Raw genomic sequence first — 22,639 nt, 5'->3', positions numbered from 1 at the left:
TTGTTTTGAGTTTGACGTTTTACGTTGACGTGCTGAATTGTGGGTAATGTAGTGGACGTTTTTTTCCCCGAGCGAGCTTTCGTTTAACATTTTCAAAACGCCTTTTAATGAATTAAATGCATTGAGTTGTATCAACACGATATGTGTTACAGTGTTGTTTCACCGGAAACTGTTATTTTCGCATTTTGTCGATAAGATAGCATTATGCTATCAGCTGTCAAAATCTGCCCTGCCCAGTTTTCCTTTCTGTCTCGCCATTATCCAATCATTTTCCAATATCCCATGAAAGGGGCGGGCTTTGAGAGAACTGTCCTCAAATTTGACCAATCACAGTTAAGCATTTGTTCCTTGTCAAAGCCACCTACTAAACCAACAGCTAGCTTAATATCCATTCAGGAAGAAGCGGGCTTGATTAGCTTAGCTAGCTAAAGATCTTTATAGTGCAAAAATGGCGTCGGTCAACCCTTTTAATCTCAGTGATTCTGAGGAAGAGGCTGAACGGCGCCCTAATGAAACAGATGACACAGAGAGAAGCCCGAGTGACGGGGCGCCAGGGCCGCCGCCAGGGAATCCTTTCTCTCCGCCTGCGGACACTGAGCCTCCGACGCTTCTGCTGTCTAGCAACCGGACGAGCCCAAGCGCTGAGGGCTCGGTCTCGGTCGTGGCCACCTCCGCTATGGCAGTTACCGCTGATACACGGATATCCGTGGACGGTATCGCAGCTCAGCTATTACGGGACCAATACATCCTCACGGCCCTGGAGTTTCACACAGAACTGTTGGAAGCGGGCAGAGAGCTCCCGAGGCTGAGGGATTATTTCTCCAACCCTGGCAACTTCGAGCGCCCGAGCTGCACTCCGCCTGCCAAGGACCAAGTACTCGGACCGGGTGGACCACTGAGTAAGTAACGTTTACTGCTCCCGGTACTAGAGCTGCCTTTTATGCTTCAATATATAACGTTAAACGTTACCCACTGGCTAGCTAACGTTAGCTTGAAACACTGGATTCGGAAGCCAATCGATCATGAGATAACATTTGCTGCACCTGCACTCTCTGTGTAGGGCCTGCAGCCGTACAGACTACATCGTCACAAAAATGTGATTAATAAGCTATACCACACTATCTAGCTGGATGAGAGGGATGGGTGATACCATAACAGACCTATTATACTTGAGCCCTGTAGGAAAATAACATGTCGCCCTTTCTTTAGGCCAGAGGGAATGTCAGAGGTCAGAGTTCAGCTACAGAAAAGAAAAGAAGAGAAGGCTTGTACAACATGCCTTTCCAGTGGCATGGGAGATGCATATTACTTTGGTTTACTGGTCAAGGGTGTATATCCACGCCTCATCCACTTAAATGACTTTTGTATGGGAATAACCTGTCCTGCTTTATTATATGGTGACTAAAAAGTCCGGACACATAAACACATGCTAATTGTAACCATGGTGACAGCCAAAGCCACAAGTGAATGGAGCCGGCTGCTATAGAGCAGCAGGAGTAGTATTACCATTAACTTTAACTCAACTGTGGCAAAGCCATGGCATTGAAGGGAATATGAGTGACAAAACCTTTTCCTGTGGCTCCAATTCACCGAGGTGGGTGGATCAAATCTAATGAACACAGACCTATAAGGCACCATAAAGCTCCCTCTGAGCTAAAGTAGATACATTCAAAGAGAGAGAGAAAGGTATTAAATACACCATTTAATTTTCACTTACCATTGAGGAGCTTCTGAAACCTTATATGTGACTGGGAAGTGGGTGCATTATAAAATGCCCTTGTCAGCATGTTGTGCTAATTGGATCACTTAATGACTCTTAGGTTTTAATGGAAATGGCCCAGCGTGAGTTCTTGATTGCATTGCTTGGATCTGTCTTGTCAAAGTATATTTATCTTAGATACAGGAGAGAAAGGTAGTAGCAATGTTAGTGACCCTTATGGATAGCCTCACACCCACCATATCTTTCAAACAATCAAGAGACCCACAAGCAGGAAGCACTTTAGGTTGTGAATTTAATTGACTTAAGCTTACATCCCTCGCTGAGCACCCTAATTAATTAAGAGTCTTTACAGAGCTGTCCTCCCGTTACCTGCCATTGGAAAAAATAGGTATTTATTTCCATTAACCAGTCTCCATGAAAGCAGATGTTCTTTGCAGCTTGTTGATAATTTAAGCACGATATCACACCAGTGGGTGTGATTTGTCACTTGGACTTCATATTAACACTATAAACATTGCTTTCAATATCAGGCAAAATTGGCTGTGGTGCATGTTATCAAAATCAATGCAGAGTGAATCGGGAATACTGTGTTTCCTGTCACAGTTTTTAGTAGGAGTGAAACAAGGGTAATTGTGATCATTCAATTGAGGATTTATTTCATTCTCATCAATTCCAGGATTCAAATCAGAGTTTTATTTTCTGAATGGCTATTATTTACTATTATTATTATTTACTATAGTATTGTCATGACAGCGAAACTGCATTTGTCTTTTTTCCTTTTTTCTTTCAGGCTGGGCAACAAGGCCAGCTGATGATCTTTATTGTATAAACATATTGCATTTTTCCAGGTTCAGGAACATAAACATATACTGAAGAATGAGAGGATCTGGTTTTTACAACCAGATTATTTATTGTACCTTATTTAGATGCACTACAACAGTCTCCTGAAACATCAGGTTATTGTCCATTGCTAAAGTCTTAAATGTGGGTCTGTCCTGAGGTTAGTTTTAGCAGATATCAGACGGCAGCCAATTCAATTCACTGCAGTGCAACCCTAGTCTGTCAGTACGAAACCCCACCCTGTAGAATTAAATGCTTGCATAGACTGATTTTATATATATCTTTAGGGGCTGACCACAGTAGCAAACATAAACCGCTGTGAGTGTGTTAGTTGCAAAGGTCTGGTGGTTGTATTATCATACAAACACCCAAAAGGTTTAGAGCACAGTAGCTGAATAAATGTTTTATGATGATGCCTTCGAAAGGCCTTGACAGCACCCCTGTTGTGAAACTGTCAGGAAAGTCATGGAAAAAGAGTGATCTCAGTCTCATTAGTTATTGATGAGAGTAAAGGCTGATCAGAATATGAAATATATTCCTGATAAGTAAAATTGCCATATATAAATGGAAAACAAGTGAAGCAGCTGAAGGAAGTTGATGAGAGAGAAAGAAGTGGCAATGTAACATTTCTTTTCCGCACTACCTGGTAGCCAAGACCTCATGTGATCACTGGGATGATCATTTTCCTCATGTTTAAAGGGTGGAAGATCGAGTTAAGGAAGAGAAAAGGATATTGATCGAATGTCTTCTGTTTTCAGCTGTACATTGTTGTATGGCAGCCCGTTTCCTATATCATTTTTCAAACACATTCAGTGGTGTTTCCTCACTCAGTCTATCAGTGCTCAGCCATGGATTGTACACTATTTAATCCCTACAAAAGAAGGAAAAAAAAAATCTACCTTTGATGTACTTATTGTGTTGCAATCAACTTTGCCTGCAGAATGTTATGCCCCATAGAAATACTGTTCAGAATGTGTTGAGAGGAGCCATGGGGTTTCCTGTGATTGCATGGAGTGTGTGACTCATTGTCATATGGCATGATAACCAAACAGTTAGGGGTCCAGCTATAGAGTGTGATGATAGTTTGTTCTGGCTGGTCTAGCCTTATAAACAGTGCCTTAATAGCATTGTTCAGGTATTGGGTACGGGTTTCTGATTCCACTGGTAATCTGGGAGTATCCACACAACCAGTGAATGTTAGCCATAAGTAATTTCATGTGTATGGATATGGACTGTGGCCCAAGCAGCATCATATCTGCAGCTGTTGCTCTGAGCCACATGACACAGCAAGGCATCTCTCACCGCCTTGCTAATTTGCAGCAAGGAAGCATGAATGATTCTCTCTCCACCCTCTCATTGGCTATTCAGGTAGTTATTTGCTCATTGTGTTGCTTTTGAGGTAGCATGCAAGTTACTTTAATTGCCATGTACAAGGTTGACAGTAAGCTGCCACATTTAAGAAGTTTGTATGGTTTGCCGCATAAGACAAAATATGGGATAACAGAAAGTGGCTGTATAATCTCAGGACATGAGTCTGAGAGTTAATTTGTAGTTTCAGGCACCTTCCCATCTGCTACATCAAATAGATCCAATAGTAGCTCCACATGATAGGCTCTAGGTTAGGTTGTTTGTAACCATTATGTAGATATGCTCTCCTGTTATCTAAAGTTGGCACAGTGGCAATCCAGGTCAGCCCCACACTGCCGTCAAGCCTGTTGAAACAATCCTACGATGTGTAATTCTCCCTCAGTAGCACTGGCTATTAGTTGGCCATAACTGACATGCACATTCTCCTTTCTGTCTCTCCATACTTTCCTTTGTCTGAGGAAGGGAGTTGGTATTGTGTGAGAATGCAATTAATGATATTGTTGGAGTGTTGGCTAGGCTCCATTTAGTTCTGGACCAGCAACCAGTTCATAAATCTCCGCCTTTCATTAAGATGTTTGTGTATGCAGATTAATGCAGGTGGTTCTGTGCATATGTGTGTGTCAGTATTGTTTATGCATATTTCTTAGCAGTGGAGCAAATCCCAAACCTGGGTTATTGTGTGGTACTGTTTCATATTTGTGAATTAGCACAGCGTACTAAATATGTTACTGAGTAGTCATACCAATTTATTATGATGTACTATTACCTATAGGCAAATAGCCCAGTTCAGTTACACAAAGGATTAGTCTGGTTTCATATTAGAACCACGTTCCAGTTGACAAGCATGCCCAGTTTATACGTTTAGGCTTATTTCTTGCATTTCATTGAATATATTCCAGCACAAGCACACAAGCTGCCCAGCAGGAGTGCAGTGGAGAGGTGACAGTCTGAAGTGTCAGACGGATCTATCACAGTCCAGACATTACACGCCACAGGCACAGAATAAAAGGTCAGCCAGGTAGAAATACTTGTTTTTTGCAAATTAGGCACATACAAAAACTGTGCATGCTCCTGCACTACATGGAAACACATAGCCCCCCCCCACACACACACACAGCCTCAGCCTCACACAGCCTCCTCTTCACACACATTATAAGCACAATAATAGGAAACATTCTCCACAGAAAAAGGGGTTAACCGGGCGTTAACATGACAGGACAATGGCACACTGTGGCTGCATTCATTTGAACATTTTTGATAGCACCTACTTTGTATGCGTTCCTCCCCAAATTTCTTGTCAAGCGTTATACACAAACACACACACACACTTACACACTGATTCTTGTTTGACATTTTTTCCTTGCTATAACTTCCAAAGTAATTTCTTCCTTTTTTTTTAAAGGTCTAGGTCATTTGAATAATGCCAAGACATCATCACACCTTAACCAAATGTAGTACTCAAACCAAGGTCACTAGAAAGACTGAACTTATAATTATAATATGATAATACGTTTAATAGTTAAACTTATTTTTTTTCTTAATGTGACCTAAAAACACTGCAATGTATGTTTTAACTCAAGGTTAAAATCGAAATATCCACTTCTGCACCAACAATGATTTTAATCTCAGCTTCATTACTCATTCAGTCACTGCCCAAAGCTATGCTTTTGAAGCTAGTCAACACACTACATTTGGCTTGACCTTCCACTGTATCTTTATCAGTGAACAAACAGTACAATCTTTCACTTGCATTGAGGTGGGGGAAAACTAACACCACAGGCTGAGCTGTCAGGCCAGCCTACTTCAGTGAAATAGGAGCACAAGTATGCCTATGTGTCAGCTTCATCTGCTCTTTGAGTGAACAATACTTTTGGCATCCCTTCTCAGAATTAAGGTTCTTGGTTGGAGGTGTTAGTTTGGAAATGGGTGTTTCCATTAAGCACAGGTCTCAGCAAAGTCAACATTTTTTTCGATTGATTTGTTTTTCCACCTGTGCAGTGACTCAAATTTTTTGGCTAATGTATAACCTTCCCACATAGTTGTCTGCATTTAGCTGAATTTAATAAAGTTTCCATATTTTTTAACCTGAGCCCAGTTTAAGAAAGCTTCCAGCCTAGGGATGTTGAGATTAGCCGATTTTGCCATAACTGCGGTTTCATAACGTTACGGTTTCATAACATCACGGTTTTATAACATCACAGTTTCAAAACCATAAAAAATGTAGATGCCATGATATCTATGATGTCCTGATTCCTGCCCTGTGAAAACGAATCTTGCAAGTTACAGTATTTTTTTTTTTTTTTTTTTTTTTTTGTTTGTGCAGTGAAATCTCCTCTCTGAGTCACGTAACAAGTGTGCACTTGCCCTGATTTGTGTGTAAGAGAGTCGTCGTTCTGCTCACAACAAAGTTGTAAAAGTCTCAAAATCAGAGGGAACTGAAATTTCAGCCTTACATCTGCCAAAAAGAGCCTTAAAAATCAGCAGTGTGGGAGCATTTTGGATATCTACAAAATAACCAGGGAGTTGTTGAAGCAGATCGATATCATATTTACAAAGCGTGCCGCCGGAGCCCTTAAGCAAAATGCTGCATGCCTACCGCATTTGGGCTACTGTTGTGTAGCAGACCCTGTCCCTTTAAAGAACATCAGTGCACATTTTTAAGCTGTGAGCTGCTTGAAAATGATATCTTTGAACTGTGTGGATGTATCCTTGTCTCACAGTTATCTATGTCTCTGTCTCTCTGTTCAGATCGAGCAGGCAGCATCAGCACCTTGGACTCTCTAGACTTTGCTCGTTACTCAGATGACGGCAATCGAGATTCGGACGAGCGGGTTGCAGGTAAGATGAACCGTAATGCCAGAGCTCAAAGCAAGAGACCCAGCTTACCATGGGGAAATAAAATATCAGGGGGACTGGCAATGCCTGGGTAGGAGGGTGGCATAGAAACAAAGAGAATAACACCTGACAGTGGCATCAGACAGTTTAATTGTGATGTCATTGTAATCCAAGCCATCGCAAAAATGGAAATGTGTATTAATTCTGATGTTATCACCATATAAGAGCTGCTTTAGTAGTGATGACAAAAGAATGAGCATTTAAAATCCATGCTAGTGTGTTATCACACTGTCATACTATTATGTTGGTATAGAGTTTTTGAACTAGCCAAGTAGAAATAGAGTAACTTAGAGTATGCATTTTTAAAAGTCTTGGATCTTTTGTTAACTTTGTTTCACTTCCAACACGCTGTATGTTTTCTTTTTTCTACCTTGGTGGAGGTGTTCGTGCCTCCTCCCATCAACTCTCACACTGTTGAGTCAGTCTGTGGTATTTTTGGTACGGGGCCTGTCTCAGCATTGTTTGAAATGACACCCCCTTTATACTCCTGTGGCTTTGTCGTGACACACCATTGAACAGTTTTAGCTAAATACATTAACAGTTGAGTTTGACTCTGATGGCACCTTACACAGAACGCTGGTTTTAAGAGCAGCTTGTTGGTTTTCAGATATTGTGTCATGAGTATTTTAATGCTAATTGGCTTAAGGAAAACAATCACAGAATCAGACATCAATGCAGAAGGAACAGTGCAGGGACTAATCGTATTATGTTCCCTTAATCTGCCTCTTGTGCTCATCTTTCTATTTTATAATCACAAACATAAATAAACATTACTTTTTGCACCTGCACACTATACCTTAGTACAGTCGTTAGCATTATCCATTACTAGCTTTTCTTTTTGGTTTGTAAGTGTTAGTCATTGAGACCTAGAAATTCCCAACCCATAACTGCAGTATGCAATTGTGCACAAACTGTGGCATATTTTGTCACGTAAACCTGTTAATCTATGACTGAGTATGTCAGTACACACGCATACAATGTGTTTTCTTTCTTTGATATTAGTTTGTTTTTCCCCTCTGTACTGTACATGACTACTAAGCATGATGATTAGATTGTCTTTACTGTATTGTAAAATTATTGTTCACATATCTAAGAATTGGAAATGTAAGTAAATTTAATGTATTACATTATTAGAGTAGGAAAATAATTACTATTTTGTCATGGTCAAAGAGTTCAGTGAAGTACTGTATGTAGGTGAGTACACCTAAAATGTAATATCTCAATGGAAACGGGTAACTAGCTGGCTTATGGTTTGGGCCTTTTATGAGTTTATGAAAAAATACTGATATGCAATGCATAGTCAGTACACAGTTAAAACCATGCAGCAGAGATGTTGGTTCCATACTCCCAACTAAAAATGATTCCTTTTTTAAAAAAAAACATGACTCTTATTCACCAAATTGGCACCTCCCCCCTCCTTTCTTCCCTCTTCACCCACCCCCACTCTCATCCCCACCACAACCTGTTATTCTTGCCAAGATGCCTGCCCCCAGCTGTCTGACTCTGGGTTTTCTGGCTTTCTCCTGACGTTGATCAAACCCCAGTGAACAATACTGGACAAGTCACTCCATCCAGACTAGCTTTTTTGCCTTTTTTTTCTTTTTTAACCTTCTCCCCGTTATTCAGTTCTTGGTTTTCCATTTTGTTGCGTTTGCATCCTGTGCACTCTTGATCTGCTGGACAGGTTAGGGATGATGGAGTCAAAGTGTGTGGATTTGGTCAGAAAAGTCCAACTAATGTGCTGATGGCACATCCTTTTGCAGAAATTTAGTATTATTAAAATTGTGGAAACAACAATGTCAATGAAATTACTATTGTTATTACTAAACATTCACATTTTTACCTGCCTTTTGCACTTTCCAAACTGGTTTGTTAAGTATAAAACCTTCTACAACACCTGTTGGACCACAATCCTAGACATTTCGGGATCACAATGGATGGCAGATTTTTAGTGCACAGCTATGCAACATAGTTTTCCTGCTCCATCGCTTCTTACTTTTTGCGTGTGTTTTTATCAAACGTGTCTAAGAATCTTGTGTGTTCTTTTTCATTATTCAGTGTTAGTTTAGACTTTCAAATTTCAGTGTAGAAATCAATCAATTTTGTCCAAGTGTCTGCTGCTTCTAAAGTAAGAAACAGCTCATAGTATTATTGATTATGTTTTGTTTTTTTACGGAAAACAAGTCTGAAACAGTAACCTACATGTACTGTTCTAAATGACATTTTGACGCTGATTTTATAGTTTAGATTGTGTTGTTCATAGTATGATGGCCTCAATGTGGCGTTAAAGAAATAAAAACATGAGCAGTGGCTGTCCTTTGAGTGGCTTGAAACTAAATTATTTAATTACTTGTTAGTAAGGTAGTTGCCTGGAAAAAATCCTTTGTCAGACAGCTCTTACTATCATGGCTAAATTTAAGTAGCTTGAATAGATTTGTTCACCTCAGCTAAAATTGAAGTAACTTTGGACTCCCATTTTTCTAAGTCAGTCACATAATGGGAGGAAAACAAAGGCAGGAAATCCCACCATTGAGCTATGTCTCAGTGCATTACAGACACCTGTCAAACAGACTATCATCCAGCCGGCTTTACCATGATCCTCTGCTGCATGTGTTTCTTAGACCCATGATTTGCATGTACCCTTTATTGTTGTTTTTTTATGACTCTTACAATCTTTTGTGCGGTTGTTTCATTTTTCATGCCCATCTTTGTTTTATTTGTTTGTTCCCTGTCTTTGGTTGGATGCACTTTCCTGTGTGTGTGTGTATGTGTGTGTCACTTCCTGTCCAGTGCTGGAGTTTGAGCTACGGAAAGCAAAGGAGACCATTCAGGCTCTGCGCGCCAACTTGACTCAGGCAGCAGGTGTGGCGTACTTTTAACTTCTTCTCCACCTGAACCCTCTTTTGTTACAGCTTTATCTCTTTTTTTTCTGAGAGAATTCCTCTAGATGAATAACATTTAACATCCTTTCACACGCAACTAAAATCTTTTCAATTTCTCAGAGAGTGAAGTGTCCTCACAGGAGAGAAAAAACTTCAAGTCAAGTCCTGAAATTCAGGTGGGAAAATCTTTAAGTGTTGAGAATGAAACAATTTATGAATTCCTTTGCTTTTTTTCAAATTAATCTAGGGACTCAGTGTGTTCCTTTAAACCCCTATGATGATATAACTGCTGGACCTCGAGTGAATTATTCTACAGCCTCTCTTTCCTCTCTACCTCAGGAGCCTCTACGCCCACTGGAGAAAAGAGCCTTAAACTTCCTTGTGAATGAATATTTACTAAAAAATGAGAACAAACTGTCAGCCATCACCTTCTCTGATGAAAATGATGATCAGGTAAGGATTTTTTTCTGGCTAAGGCATAATAGCTAAGGCATAATGACAAATGTCTGAATTGAGTTAAGCCTTTTTTAAAACATTTATTTCTTCCTGTATTTGTTTTTATGCCTAAGGCAAAATAGAGGTCTGGCTTGTAAGCATGAGGGTGCTGGTCTAAGAGCTATGGCAGGGTCATGTGACCATAAATAAATTCAACAACTCGGATCAGCTGTCCTGTTCTGAGCCTGCATGTTGTCCTGCTTTATCTATGCAGAGGACAAGCCCTTGATGCCACAAATTAGTTTTGTTTTAATTATTTACTTTTTCTTAAATTATTATTTACAGGACTTTGAGTTGTGGGATGATGTCGGCCTCAACATCCCAAAACCCCCCGACCTGTTACATCTCTACAGGAACTGCGGTGCCTCTCTCCCTTCTCCTCGGGACATGACTGATGTGTCAGTAGGGGTGGATTTTTGCGACCTTCCAGGGAACTGCATTATCCAAGATGCCCCAAAGAAGCCTGATCTCTCACATCAGGTTTGTGCATCGGTTTGTATGTACAGGTGTAATTCATGGATGTACAGTTCCTCATGAGGTTTACCTTCTATCCATCTATGTTGGATTTTTTTCCTTTACTTTAAATGTCCAATGTTATATAAAATGAGATTTCCATGCCTTTTTTTTATTATATAAATACTGTGAAAGTATCAAAACATGCAATCCACAAAGAAATGCACACATCCTGTATTCAGAAACTGTGCCTTTTTAAACGAGCCATCAGGACTTCTGTACAGTTGTGATGTCACAACAATCTGTCACTGCAATGATGGTGCAGAGACGCCAAGAGTGAAGATGCAGAAGATCTAGAAATATTGATTGGGTTTTTCAGGGAGGGGCCTTAAAGAGACAGTCACGAATACAGGTATATTCAGACAGACAATGTGAGAAAAATAATGTGGTTTTGAACAATAGACATATTAGTATGGACCTAAAAATGAGCATAATATGGGACTTTTAAATGAGGCCAGTCAGGTATTTTGCTTTTGGCTGCACCAAAAGGCTTGTAATTAGAAAATTGTTGCTATTCCAAAGTAGATGTGCATATTATATTATCATAGACACGCAGCCATTTCTGCTCTCACTATTTAACGTAATTTATTCTAAGTTGTATATTGGACAACAACTAACTCCACACTTTTTGAGATATAGCACCAGTTTCCCCCTAAAAGTCAATGTTTTGACTCATCACAACTTAAAACTAGTACTTAGAAAATCAATCTTTCAATAAAGTCTGAGATATTACCAACTCATGAATAGTTTTGATTTATTGGATTACGTATTCTGAAGCTGAAGTAATAACGTGTCTGCGTAATGTGTCCCTCTATAGCAACAGACAGAAGTCGTCCAAGAGTTGGAATACCAGATAAGCCTCCTCAACAATGAGAAGCAGAGCCTGGCCGAGCAGATCAAGAAACTACAGAGGTGGGTCACTGAGTGTATGTTTGTGCTAATATGCAAGTGAATCAGTCAGTATGTTAAACTGGCTAAGACACTGCCTACAGCTGTACTAAATGTCTTGTTAAACATGTGACCACTGTATGATATGACACTATTTATAGCAGTCATGTGCCATTACAACAAAAAGGACATTTACCATTACCCCTAGGGAAAAATCAGAAGCATCCATGCCCATAGACATACATTATCACCATAACTGTGACCATTTACCGCATTGTCTGTTTTGGTCACAGTTATGGAAATTTCCCCCGAAGTTACTGCATGAAATTATAGAGGAAACCATACAATGATGCATTAGTAGAACTTACGTTCCTTTCATGTGGCATTATTAAAATTCAGAGAAATTAGCTTTACCACAATCCAAAACAGTTGAGGCATTTTACAGAACTGTTCTACCACTACTTTTGTATGGAATATCTTCGTCCAGTTGACTCACTTCTTCACAAATAAGAATTATGTAGTGTTTTGTGACCATGTCTTTTCCCCTACCTCACAGTGAGATTCAGACACTGAAGAGGACTGTCTCCTCCTCACCTCCAACAACTCTGGACCTGGCCTCCCAGAATACTTCTAATCCCTCCTCTTCCTCCACCACCACCACTTCCTCCACTGACCCTTCCTCTGTGGTATGTGGTCAATTTGAAAATGTAATGCAAAGGCTTATAATTACTACCAGTGTCTTGCATTAAAAACTTAATAGAGAATGACCTTAAATGTATTTGCACATTTTTCGATGTAGTTTGACCCAGACATCTGACCCATTATTTCTAAATTAATCTCATTATATCTTAGCCTCCTACAGATAATGGCCAGTATCTGGACATTCGAGGGGTTTCAGAGCCTCAAACTAAACCCAACCCCCCCTCTACTCAGAACATTTCACAGCCTCACCCACAGTCCCACAACAAACATAAGAGTCGACCTCCTGTCCAGTTTGATCAGCCTAACCGGTAAGTCCTGGAAATTTTTATATTCTTCCTGTATAGACATAAATAAACAACCACTAGAGAAAAGGTCACTCCTTGTGTCAATAATGTTGTATGTGTCAACGTTGCATTGCTTGATACACTGTTTGGATGATGAGTTAGACTCTCTAATCCTACACGTTTTGGAAGTAGTTGAAACTAGAATACAGAATATTATAGTTGGTATACTTACTAAATATAACCACTAGATGGAGGTAGTTACCAGCCTATGCAGCCACAATGGACACTTTATTGGTGAGTGGCAGCCCTCTTGAGTGAAAATGAAACTTACTTATTATTTATTTATATAGCAGTCCTGGTGGGAATTGAACTTTTCACTTTTGTTCACGTAAAAATATGTCTTACCACTGTCCCAGCCATACTCTAGCATGTTTGGTGCACCAGCATCTAGTGAATAATTTGGTCAACGGAATAGTTTGTTTCCTAAATTCTCACATATTTCCCTTTATCCAAATGATGCACAGTTCCAAAAGCGGGTGGCAAAATACAGTTAATCATCATATATCTTTTTTTATACCAATTGAAATTCAGAGCAGTGACATGGGAGAGTGGCCTCACTAAGCCCTCTTGCAGGAAGGCCCAGTCTAGTAATCAATCATTCAGTGTTCAGGTCAGAGTTCTTGTGGAGTACAGATGAAGTGGTACAGACTGTTTTTGGTCTCTTTTTGTGTTTGTGGTGTCGCAGGAAGTTATCCCCTGCCTTCCAGCAAGCCCTGCTGTCTTTCTGCAGAATGTGCTCGGACAGCCGCCTAGGAGCAGAGGTCAGCACACGTTCATGTAGCTGCGCAAACAGAATATTTATGACAACATACAGTACAGTACATAACGTCCCTCTCATTTCCAGGTGTCTCGTATAGCAGACAGCGAGGATAGCGTGATGCTAATGCTCGGCCGCTGCCTCCCTCACATCGTCCCTAATGTCCTTCTTGCTAAACGAGAGGTAACCCCACTTCTGCTGCTCCTCCTGCTCCTCTCCTCCTTCTCCCTGTACCCCCTTCATTATTGTCATCATCACAGGATCCAATAGATACACACACAGCAGCAGGGCTAAGCAAGATGAAAACTTTGGGAACGTTGCAGAGAACGCATTTACCTTCAGCTTCCAAATTCCCATCCAAACTATGTCTTCTTCGATGGACAGTGAACCAGTTCTTAACAACCAGTGTTGAAGGGGATAATTATGATGAAAGAGATTTTTCTGTTGGTGATTCACACATTTCACCATTTAGTTCTGTTTGCTTTAAGAGAACACCACCCTCTTCTTGGTTTGTGCCACAAGGCATTTCCAAAATCAAGCTAACATGCATTGTCAAACTGCGTAGAGGCTTTCAGTGTTCTTGGCAGTGATCTAATTGGTGTTATTGCTGGCAAGGTCATGATAATCATACTAATGTCTAAAATCTAATGTACTAATGCTGCACTTAGCAACCACCCCCATTTCTGACTGTGTCTTCTGCCTGCAAGCTGTATAAATCAGACATTTGCTGTGCCAATCATAGACGTTCATAACCTGCAAATACCCAGCTGACTTGTGTCTATCTATTGATTGGAAATGTCACCTTCTTTTATGTGTTTGTTTTCTCCAGTGTCATCAACATCTTTTCTCCTCTGCTGTTTTTGTCCCCCACTCACGTTTGATGTCCTTTTTGCCTTCACTGCTTTTATTTTTACTCTTCTCTTTTCGTCTCACTCATTCTCTCACTCTCATGCATGCCTCTCTTCTAGAGAATGGTTGCACATCTTTGCCAGGTGAGTCTTTCACGCACTCATCTGCATGGTTCTCACATGACCTGTAGACCTAAAATAACTAATGCTCACCTCCTGTTGGCTACAACTGCTGCCACATTCGAGTCTGACTTGACAGAATTGTTGATTTTTTTAAATGTTTTTAATTAGCAGTAGCTCAGGTATTTCTGTAAAAAAAAATGTTATCTTGAAGTGTCGTCAAAGCAAATATGAACATTGATTTATAGCCAAAATATGAACTACAATTCACATGCAAAGATAGCCGAAGGTATGCAATTTTAGCCTTACAGTAGGTGGGTCATGTATTGTATGTCTTTTAAACCCAGTGTGTCTTTACTCTATCCTTTTCTGATTGGTTCCCTGTCTGATGTGATTGCTGAAGTGGCTTTTGAGATTCTGAAGTGATTTTAATTATTCTGACAACATTTTCATGCAACCTTTTTAATTTAATAGCTTTATAACATATTCTTGCCACTTAAAAAAACCCCAAGAAAAGTGTTTTTTAAGTTCTGCAGCTACATATGAGGTGTGCGTGCGTGCGTGCGTGCGTGCGTGCATGTGTGTGTGTTGCTGTGTTAAAACTCAAGTAAACAAAAAATTGGTTTGTCTGAAAGAGGTAAGTCTGGTTGGAGTAGTTCTCAGGTGAGCTACTTTGCATATCTCAATGGTTATGTTGTTTTCGTCAACCTCTGACAGTTGTGGAGAACTTAATCTCTTTTCATAATCAAGATAGACTAACTGGGGGGAGAGGATGACAAAGATTAAAACAAAGCAGAACATTTGGGCCTCCCGGTCTGAGTGGCGTGGACTTTGTACTATATCCGTTAGATTTACCAACCATGACACAGCATACACACACAGCTGCTCACACTTCCATCTTGCAACTTGAAGCTCTCTAAACATCATAAGTCTGGAGACACGCCTTTAGTTATCTGAATGTGACACCCACCTAAGAACAAAAGGTGTTTGACTTGAAACGTTGGTATGATGGATCGAAACTCTGTCTGCCACCTGGCTGTAATATCAGACACTGTAAATCATTAAACATTCATTAGGTGAAAATGGTTTGATTTGGTACCATTTACTGCAGCACTATTTTTTAACCTTATTCAATATACAGTGAATGGTGCAGCTTGGCTTTCCCTGAGGTAGTATCATTATAAATAGTAAATGTATGTTGTAATGATCAACTTCCTTTTTCTACTGGCAAGATTAACTGATCTTTAAGGAACTACTGGCAAGATTTAAAAAAATTGACAGTATTATCAGGGCTGTTATGAGACAAAAGATAAGGTGTTGAGTTATTACTGAAATGACAGACATTGTTTACATTCTGCTGTGCATTGGTCCTTAAGTTCTGGTTTGACTGATAATGCAGTAGATCGTGAGTGTGGATTAAAGACAAACGGTAAATGATTGAAAAGGGTATGCACCAGAAGCCTGTACAGCAAGTCACAATTTATAAAATAAAAATAAATAATAATAATCATAATACTGCATTCTAAAGACATTTACTGTACTTGTGCTACAAAAGAGATATCTGGAAATCTCCTGCCTTCTTATTTTCTATGAATCTATTAATCCCTGAATTTATGGAGAGAAAACTGTTACAAAGACATTACATTTTCCAGGACTCCCTTGGAAAGGAGATTATAAATCTCAATGGGAATATCCTGGTTAAATAAAGGTCAATACAAAAAAAATGCCAACATTTTATAATTATAGTTGCAAGTGGCCGTTCTGGATTCAAACCTTTTCTCGGTGATCTGAAGGAAGCAGTTTAATTTCCATCAAGCGTTGAACAGGTTTTAGACTTCACAGAGCAAAGTAAAGTCACTTCACCTGGTTTAATCCTGTTTAAAGGATTGAGACTAATCAAGACTTGCTTCATCATTACAGTGAATTTCAATAATTTTATACTCCACCATTATGCTCCACATCGAATTTTAACAAAACTTGGTATGAAGTTCAGGTTCAGATATCCCCATCAAGTTTAATCAGGATTACTCAAAGACTATTTAAGTTATGGCCTATTTCCTTCTGCTATACCCAACCCTTGGTAAAGTGTTTTGATCCATGTTGTTGAATCGATTTTTAATAAAATTGTATATCGCCGTCCCACAAGACCATACCAAATTTGGTACAATCAAAATCCAAAAGTAAATGTCACATTACTGTTTGTAATGTCACATTATACTTATAAGCTAATCCATCCATCATGGTGGCCTTTATTCCATAGTCCAACAGTCTTTTTTGTAGAGCACATTGACTCGTAGATATGTTTCAAATTTCAAGTCAATTGGGCTCTCTATACTCTCCATCTACATATTTTATGGGAAGCATAAGCGCATTGTTTCCATTTATGCTACAATGTTTTGTGACTCTTGCTCGTTCCAGCTAACAACAAATTGAGAAAAGGACTAATACAGCATTTTATGCTAAATAGACCACGCCCACATGCACCCAACCATATGACACTTCAGATCCTAGTTAATACTTACCCCAAAGTTTGCGCAACACATTTTCTGAAATTCTGTTCAGCGGGTTTTGAAGCGCACATTTGTGGGTTTGATAGAGAAAGATTTGATAAAAGTTGTTAAGGTGAAATGTGGATCTGGAAATCAACATTTGGATTCTGGCTCTTGCACATAGTGGACCTTGAACTGGAATGTGTAGTTGCTCCGCTCTTTGAAGTAAAGCATCAGGCCCCCTGGCCTCTGGGTCCTGGCGGCGTGCTGTCCACTCTACCTGCCCACAATGTTTATCCAGGACTGGTCAGATGTTCAGCCTCCTGATGAAGGAGTCTTTACATCAGAAACACTGGAGTTCACACAGAAATAGAACAGGGTCACTGTGGGTTCTGGCTTTTCAGATGTGCTGAATTCCCTTATTTGTTTTATCAGACCAGTTCTGTTAGGTCTCCAAAAATGTCTCTTGTGGAGATGTATGGTATTTGCAGAGGCCAGAGGCAGAAGATTATTGAATAAGACAGTTTAATGTGCCTGAATTCAGTAATATGCTTTCTTTTTTTACTGCTTTTGACGGTTGACTTGATTTTTACCCATTCCCACCCCATTGAACTTTTTATGTAACCACTTAAAATGACCCTTTGATACTTAAATGCCATATTTTTACTTTTTAAAAGATAGCCAACATGGCACTGACTACAGAGGGCTGGTCCAGTTTGAGCGAATGACTCATCACAGCATTTCTTTGCCCATGTATCTCTGTTTGGTCCATCTGTCCGTCCAGCATTGGGGTTTTGCTTTTTCATCCAGCACTTGGCAGAAACCTATGATATCTTCCTGGAAAAAAAAACAGAGTTTGTTTGAAAAAAACATATTTTTAACTCTGTCTGCACTCTCTAATTTGGGTGTGTGTGGCGGGAATTTAGGGCCAACCACAATTTGGCCATGGAGGCCCTGTATCAGGGGCAGCTGAGCTCTCTCTCCTCCGGCTGAAAGGTCCATAAACTCTATGTGAACTCTGTGATAGAGCTGTGTTGTAGTAGGGGAACATGTGCAATAGGTATATGTGTGTCTAAATTCAGCTATGTCTGGGTGTGTGCATGCACTATTTAAGTTTCTATGCTTTAATTGTATGTGCGTGTGCAAAGCAGTCAAGGTATTACACCAACAAGGGATTGAAGGTAAGCATGGTTTCACTGGTGTTGACAAACTCCTTTTGGTTTTAAAGGTGATGCCCTGTGTTTCTTTCTCCATGTGACTTTCCAATTGTCTCTCCTCCTTTTTTAATAAACACCTTCTCCCCCTTTCCTACTCCCTGTCCTCAATAGACTTCCAGGCCTGCTTGACTGCTACCGACAATCCTTTCCCTCTTTGTTTCATCCTCACTCCCCCTTTGCAAAATAATCTAAACTGATGCCATGTCTGTCTCTCTGTTTCTCGTTGTTCAGGAATTGATCCCACTCATCTTATGCACTGCCTGCCTTCACCCAGAGCCTAAAGAGAGAGACCAGCTCCTCCACATCCTCTTTAACCTAATCAAGAGACCAGATGATGAGCAGAGGTGTGTGGAGACAAAACAATATGCTTATTAGTTCTGTGCATGTGTATTGTGCTGGTTGATCGAGCTCTTAAAGAAATACAGTTGTTTAGCCCCAGGAGATAAACTATGATTTTTATCCAGTAGTGTGTTCTCATGTTTCTCTGTGTGTGCTTTCAAAGACAAATGATCTTGACGGGGTGCGTTGCGTTTGCGAGGCACGTGGGTCCAACGCGTGTTGAGGCTGAACTACTTCCTCAGTGCTGGGAACAGGTACGGTATATACACTGCAGGTGGCCTTTGTTATTGAATATACTGTCAGTGATGTTCTGCTTTAGTAATACAAAGAGGGATTAACTTACACTTGCTCCAAAAAAAACAAAAAAACAGTACTTGCCCAACCTCTGAATTGACTTTTTATTGTTTTTTTTAGGGTTGTTGTTTTGTTTTTTTAATCCTTAAGCCTTCTGTTTCCACTTTATGGGGATGTTCTGTTTCAGTACAAAGACAAGTAACCGTGGCTACTGTATTTTTGTTTCCACTTCACCTCATATGTACTGTTTGTTTGATAATACAAAAGGAAAATACTTTTGTTATGCAAGAAGTGCTTACAGCTCTAATGCAAACATATTTAATTGGGTCTCATGTAGCAACATTCTCTTAAATTTATTTCATATATTCTCTTTATTATCTGGTAAGAAAAGAAATGAGAGAAGTCAACTCCAGATGGACCAACCACAAAAATAATCTGTAAGAAGAAGAAAAACTTCAGCAGTAGTGAAATCGTGATACCGTTAAAAAGAATTAAATGCACGGCAGTAAAGTACTGGTGTTACAGGGGAATCAAAAGCATATATTAATAAAACATACAATAATCTAATATATAAATATAACAATATACATTCGAATATGTGACATTCATGTTTTGCGTTGGACAAACTATTTGCCCGTTGAAAACTAGATGTTTTTTCTTTTCTTGGTATGAATGCTCTCGACCACTCAAAATGTTCTCTTACATTACATATTGTTTGTATATTGCTTCCTGCACTGAGGCCCATTGCGCAATATATTCAAAACAAATCTTAGTTGTGTCTTGTATTTAGTAAGCATATCATTCGAAGTTGTTGTAATTACATATTGCGCCTCAGAAAATCACTATCATTACTTCCATGGTGTCCCTGGCTTAAATGTGATAGCAGCCTGTTTTCATCAACTCATGCAACACAATTATGGGAACAACAGCTGCCAGAAGTTTGGAGGCTGAGAATCTGACTTAAAAAGACCAATAATGGTTTCTACAGGGTCAGCGTGTTGATAATACTCTAGTTGTTTCCATTCCACTGTGGCTGCCCTCCAGTCTACTTCTCCCCTCCTTTCAGCTTCTGTTTCTGTATTTCTTTTAACACTTTTTCTTTCAATATTGCTCTCTTCTTCTGCAGATTAACCACAAATATCCAGAAAGGAGATTGTTGGTAGCAGAGTCCTGCGGAGCCTTAGCACCATACCTGCCTGTAAGAATGTATTGTGCATATAGTATTAAGAAGAGATTTTACATTAATATAGATTAATAAAATATAAATGAATCCTCAGTCTGTTTTGCTTTCTTTCACTGCAGAAGGAGATCCGTAGCTCCTTGGTGTTGTCCATGTTGCAGCAGATGCTTGCTGAGGATAAGGCTGATATGGTCAGAGAGGCTGTGGTTAAGAGTCTGGGTATCATCATGGGTTACATTGATGACCCTGACAAGTATTCCCAGGTATGTGTGTTATGAGAGGAAAGTGTGTCAGAACTTGACCAACAATTCCACTTTATGTTGCTCATAAGCAGTGTTTCAACAATAATGTGTTGCTTTCTGACAAATCTTCATGCTTATCTCATGCACATCGATGTGTGTATTCCAGGGTTTTGAGCTGATGCTGCTGTCACTTGGGGACCCATCAGAGCGGGTGGTCAGTGCAGTCCACCAGGTCTTCATTCCTGCCTTTGCTGCCTGGACCACAGAGCTTGGCACCCTGCAAACTTCACTCATCCCTTCTCTGTTGGCACGTATAGAGAAACTACTTATGGTAAGTGACTGTGCAAATTGCTTCAAAGCTAGGCCTAAAGAGAGCCTTTCTCACCCCCTCCTGGTTGGTTGAGCCAAAGACATCCAGATGCATACAACACTGTATATTCAAGACGAGTAATGTGCAGCAAATTAGAAGAAAAGAATATTCAAAGCAAATGTGTGAAGTATAACAGCATGCTGTAAATGTACCAGAAAATCATTGTCAATGTAGAGAAACATTGTAAGGAAAACTACCCAGTTACTACAGTAACATGAATTTTGAGTATGCGTATAGTCTACCCTACAAGGAACTCTAGATAGAAACACTATATGAATAGCCTCTTGTCCATGAACCTTCCCTGCATATAAACAAAATCTTCAAAAAGCATTAAAGTTCTGTTGATGGTACATTTATCTGTGCAAACACTTTTCCATTTCCAAGGTACAGATCTTGGCACCACACAAACAATACATTGCTCTACTAAACTTTTGCTTTCTTTATTTCTCTTTTATTCCTCCCTCTTTCTCTAGCAAGGGGAACATGGTCTGGATGAACACAAGCTACACGTGTTCCTGTCAGCCCTGCAGTCTCTCATCCCTCCTCTGTTTGCTGTGGTGCTGCAGAACGCACCCTTCACCAGCAGAGTTAAACTCACTGGAGACGTACCTGCAATCGAAGGTAAGACAACAAAGAAGAAGTAAAAAGTAAAATAAATGTTTGTTAAAACAGTACATTTTTCCTGAGTTTCCATTCTGTTCCTGTGTCTTTGGTTCTGCAGTGACCCGGTTCCCCAGGCCAGCTTCTCCCCTCCAGGACGTGGCAACCATCATCGGAAGCAGGGAGACGCTGAGTGCCCTGCTGCTACTCTACGACCACCAGCTAGAGCATGAAGGAACCACCGGCTGGGACAGCCTGCTATGGGTAGTCAACCAACTGTGAGAAATGCACACACACACACACATATATGTATACGGACAGATTCGTTCATGGTATCACAAAAACTTATAGATCACTCACACAGACTTGTCTGCTCTGTCTCCAGCCTTCCACAGCTCATAGACATCGTGGGTCGTATCAATGTGACGTCATCGACCTGCGTACATGAGTTCTCTCGCTTCTTCTGGAGGCTCTGTCGCACCTTCGGCAAGATTTTTACCAACACTAAGGTAAGGCCATAGATAGATAGATGGATAGATAGATATTTTATTGTCATTGAATGTTAAACATGCAACGAAATTTGGTTGGCTGCAATCCACTCCAAAACCATGAGACGCAAAACTATGCCACCAGAACACTTTGGTTTTAACAGGGTTGTTGTTTTTTAACGCTGGAGTAGTCTCTCTCATTTCAGTTTTTGGTCCAGACCCATTCAATATACAGTGGTTTTCAAGAAGATACAGAAAGCAATGAATACAATTTGGGTACTAACCCCTTTGTTTGGCATAGTGTGTTTAAAATAGAATGCTGCAGTCCCCACTTGTCATCCATTGAAAATGTTTGCTGCATTTTTGTAATGTAACACCAACTGCTGAGCAGCCGAAATCCTACATCAAGCGATAATTGGAAAACATTCCACTTTTAAAATCATCTCTATTGGTCTCGTCAGTTCCCAAACGCTTACAAAGTGTTAATAAAAGAAGAGGTGTTGCAACAGAGTGATAAATATGACCCTGTCCCAACTGTTTTGAAACGTGTTGCTGGCATCAAATTCGAACTGAGGATATATTTTTTTTTAATTACATTTTTCTGTTTCAACTTTTGAATTATTATATTTGTGCTACTTTCAATTGCATATGGGTTGTTTTTATTTGCAAATCATTGCATACTGTTTTTATTCATATTTTACACAGCATCAAAACTCTTTTTGAAACTGTGTTGTAATTGCTAATCAATACACAAATGATGAGCATCTGATTTAAAACACAACTGTAGTATATTTTCTCCTGACTGATTGAAGAGCAGACAGTGGATTGTGTATTCATCAGGGTTTCACTGTGAATCCACGGGGCCTTTCCCTGACCTTGTAAAGAGTGTGTGAGGTATTTAGAAGTGTACAACTGTGAAATAGTACTTTCCAGTAAATGGCATTGGTATTTATAAATGTAGTAATGACCTTTTTTATCCTCACAAACTTCTCAGGTTAAACCACAGTTCCAAGAGATCCTCCGACTATCTGAAGAGAATGTTGGTGAG

General features: G+C 39.8%; 1 protein-coding gene across 5 annotated transcripts in view; it reads left to right on the top strand.

The window, feature by feature from the left end:
• Positions 1–448: 448 nt before the first annotated feature.
• relch (RAB11 binding and LisH domain, coiled-coil and HEAT repeat containing) overlaps positions 449–22,639 on the top strand; it is a gene marked incomplete at its 5' end in the record, with an annotated part of 35,318 nt that continues 13,127 nt past the window's right edge. For 2 of the 5 annotated variants that reach the window (XM_083935962.1, XM_083935965.1), the window contains 21 exons: positions 449–899; positions 6,677–6,766; positions 9,614–9,685; positions 9,826–9,881; positions 10,045–10,158; positions 10,486–10,680; positions 11,531–11,625; positions 12,158–12,287; positions 12,454–12,611; positions 13,333–13,408; positions 13,492–13,587; positions 14,373–14,396; positions 18,310–18,422; positions 18,581–18,671; positions 19,838–19,909; positions 20,014–20,154; positions 20,300–20,464; positions 20,977–21,124; positions 21,225–21,381; positions 21,489–21,612; positions 22,586–22,634. In XM_083935962.1, coding sequence (XP_083792088.1) covers positions 449–899; positions 6,677–6,766; positions 9,614–9,685; positions 9,826–9,881; positions 10,045–10,158; positions 10,486–10,680; positions 11,531–11,625; positions 12,158–12,287; positions 12,454–12,611; positions 13,333–13,408; positions 13,492–13,587; positions 14,373–14,396; positions 18,310–18,422; positions 18,581–18,671; positions 19,838–19,909; positions 20,014–20,154; positions 20,300–20,464; positions 20,977–21,124; positions 21,225–21,381; positions 21,489–21,612; positions 22,586–22,634 — 2,617 coding nt within the window. Of the gene's footprint in view, positions 900–6,676; positions 6,767–9,613; positions 9,686–9,825; positions 9,882–10,044; positions 10,159–10,485; positions 10,681–11,530; positions 11,626–12,157; positions 12,288–12,453; positions 12,612–13,332; positions 13,409–13,491; positions 13,588–14,372; positions 14,397–18,309; positions 18,423–18,580; positions 18,672–19,837; positions 19,910–20,013; positions 20,155–20,299; positions 20,465–20,976; positions 21,125–21,224; positions 21,382–21,488; positions 21,613–22,585; positions 22,635–22,639 lie in introns of those variants that run through there. The other 3 variants (XM_083935964.1, XM_083935963.1, XM_083935966.1) reach the window with 3 other exon arrangements.

The sequence above is a fragment of the Echiichthys vipera genome (genome assembly GCF_963691815.1).
Source record: "Echiichthys vipera genome assembly, chromosome: 21".
NCBI lineage: Eukaryota > Metazoa > Chordata > Actinopteri > Perciformes > Trachinidae > Echiichthys > Echiichthys vipera.
The sequence above is the reverse complement of the archived record's forward strand: the minus strand, read 5'-3'. Positions and strand labels throughout refer to the sequence as shown.